Source organism: Echinops telfairi, unplaced genomic scaffold, assembly GCF_000313985.2.
Source record: "Echinops telfairi isolate 266 unplaced genomic scaffold, ASM31398v2 ScPeMD7_7465;HRSCAF=8503, whole genome shotgun sequence".
Lineage (NCBI taxonomy): Eukaryota > Metazoa > Chordata > Mammalia > Afrosoricida > Tenrecidae > Echinops > Echinops telfairi.
The window spans coordinates 5,522,494-5,525,383 of NW_022111365.1; the positions used below are offsets into that span (position 1 = coordinate 5,522,494).

At 41.8% G+C, this 2,890-nt stretch overlaps 1 protein-coding gene across 1 annotated transcript in view; it reads right to left on the reverse strand.

The window, feature by feature from the left end:
• Positions 1 to 597: 597 nt before the first annotated feature.
• Positions 598 to 2,890, reverse strand: part of PATE3 (prostate and testis expressed 3) — a 5,630-nt gene continuing 3,337 nt past the window's right edge. The window contains exons 2-3 of the mRNA XM_030888406.1: positions 1,244 to 1,363; positions 598 to 722 (exon numbers count right to left, since the gene is read on the reverse strand). Coding sequence (XP_030744266.1) covers positions 598 to 722; positions 1,244 to 1,363 — 245 coding nt within the window. The remainder of the gene's footprint in view (positions 723 to 1,243; positions 1,364 to 2,890) is intronic.

Here is a 2,890-nt window from a genome sequence, read left to right on the forward strand (position 1 = left end):
CACGGGTGCTCCCGCACGCAGGGCTTCATCAGGGTAGGTCCATGTGGCTTCTCCTCAGGGATGTGTTGCAGGAAGTGAGCCTTGCCAGCTGAAGCAGGGAACTGGCTAAAGCAGCTGCACCCTGGTCCAACCATCAGAAAGCAAGATACCTGAGAACTAGAAAGGGGAGGCTCATCAAGCCATTTATCTCTCTGGCCTTCAATTAACCCCACATGTGTTTATCGGCCAGGTTGGCACAATAAACTAACTACCTCAGTGTCCAACATCTATTTTGTGGTTAGTTCTGTTTAAACATAATAGTGCTATATTGGAATTTTAGATTTTAAGAATTTGCGAATTTTTAAGTTTTTAGGCGACCTCAAAATCATTTTGCCACTAGGGTTCTGGAGCAGCCCTGTTCCGTTTTACTGTGCTGGGTCTCCCTTTCTCGATGTCAGGGACTTTCCAGGCAGGCATATCTGGGGAGTATAACAATGTCAGTCCCTATAATAGAAAAAATATAACCAATGTAGGATCCAAGCTAAGGATAGCAAAGGCAAGCAGAGTATAAAGATGTATCAACGACTTCCTAAAGTGAGCCCTTAGGGGGAAACTATCCTAGATTTCATTGTTACAGTAATCAGTGGCACAGCAATTATGCACATAAGTCCAACCATCTTGTTTAAATTGTAGATTCTTGCAGAATTTCTCACATTCCATATATATAATGTTGAGCTCTCCATCTGTGGTAAAGAATAATCATAGAAAAATAAACCAATGATCTAAGTTCTTCAAAGTTAAATAAAACCTAGCAGTAGTTCTAACAAAAATTTAATCAGGCAGTAAAGTAAGTATCGAAATGGATTCCCAGATTATACTTTGCTTGGAGCACAGTCAGGGAGATGCAGCAACCATGAGACAAATGCCGGGCTCCTGCGCCTGAATTCCCTGAGAGCCCTTTTACTCTTTCCTCCTCGAAAATCAGCAACTAGTGCTTTAGTGTCTGCAGGGTACAAATCTGCTTGACCAGTTTTATTTAGGATATAGAATACCCACCTTCACCCTGCCCCATTTCCCAACTCATCTATCTGCATATACAAGGAACCCACCTTCACCCTGCCCCATTTCCCAAATCATCTATCACACATATACATCTGTGCTCCTTCTGCACAGATGGTCTCAGTCTGAGACTCAAAATTTCTGATCTTTTCCCTTCAAATGTTTCTAAGAATCTCACAGCACTTTCCCTGACTTTCCAACTTACCCTTGTAGAGCTTTAGAGTCATGCACATCTCATTCTCCTGGGCAGTGCACACACCAAAACCTCTTCTACAACGGTCTCCACTGGTACGAAGGTGGCATGTTAAACACTTTAATGATGAACCTGCTAGAGAGCACAGAGTTGGTGTGAGCCCAGGGGAGAGACAGTGACCAGGGAGTAACCTGGGACAACCCTGACTAGCGATGCCTTGTGCATGATTAAAGAGCTGGTGGTAGGGTATTTGGGCAGTCCACAGTTTGAGCACACACCAACTCCTCATCCCAGAACAATGGAAAGAAACTGCCTCATATATACAGTGAAGTGCTGCAAAACTTCCAAGATCTGTCCCTATATCTGAGAGATCAATATATAATAGATATGTGATGTCCTCCTAGTAGATCTTCCCTTTATCTGTTGCTTCTACAATAGCATCAGTCCTAACAATGATCTTTCAGGATCCCCACTCCATTCCCAGGAAATGTAACAAGAACAAAACAACAAAAAAACTCAACAAATCAAACCTATTGACATTGATTCGATTCTGGCTCATAATAACTCCATATTTTAGAGTAGACTTGTGGTCTACAGGGGATAAGTAGGGTTATTAATAATGGTTAGCCAACTTGATAGCTGTGAAAGACATGCGTGTGATTCTAAGAGTGAGGGCTTTGAAATACTTTGCCCTAGCTAGTTATTACGAAAGAAGCCCTGATGACATAGTGGTGATACCTGGGGCTGTGATCCCCAAGTCCTCAGTTGGAACCACCAACTTCTCAGTGGGAAAAAGAAAGGTCTTTCTACCACCATAAACATTGAGAGTCTAGGAAGCTTATAGGGGCAATTCTTCTGGGCCCTATAGGGTCACTATGAGCTGTTATCGTCTCAATAGCTATGAGTGAATTATTATGAATTCTTGGAGAATGCAAAAAGACAAGCCAGTAAGGGTGCAGTATAGCAATGAAAAAACATACACCTTTCCTCTAGTTCTTTAATGCTTCCTGCCCCAACTATAATGACCCCAATTCTACCATAAAAATCTAGCTAGACCAGAGCATGGACATTGGTACAGATAAGAGCTGGAAACACAGGGAATCCAGGACAGATAAACCCCTCAGGACCAATAATGAGAGTAGTGATACCAGGAGGGTAGGGGGAAGGTGGGGGCAAAAAGGGGAGCCGATCACAATGATCACCATGTAACCCCCTCCATGGGTGAAGGGAGATAGTGGTCAGTGTAAGACATGAAAAATAATAATAATGTAAAAATTATTATGGGTTCATGAGGGAGTGGGGTGGGGAATGAACTGATACCAAGGGCTCAAGTAGAAAGAAAATGTTTTGAGAATGATGGAAAAAATGTACAAATGTGCTTGACATAATGGATGGCTGGCTGGCTTGCGATAAGAGCTGTAAGAGCCCCTAATAAAATGATTTAAAAAAAAGAGAAACCCTATAGAGCACAATTCTCGACACATAAGTTCAAATAGTCTTTCATGATAAAAAAAATGCCCCCTTGTGTGTCAGGGTAGAACTATGATGCAATGGCTGTTTTGTTTTATTTTAATTAAATAATCATTTTATTAGGGGCTCATACAACTCATCACAATCTGTACATACGTCATCTGTGTCCAGCACTTTAGTACATATGTT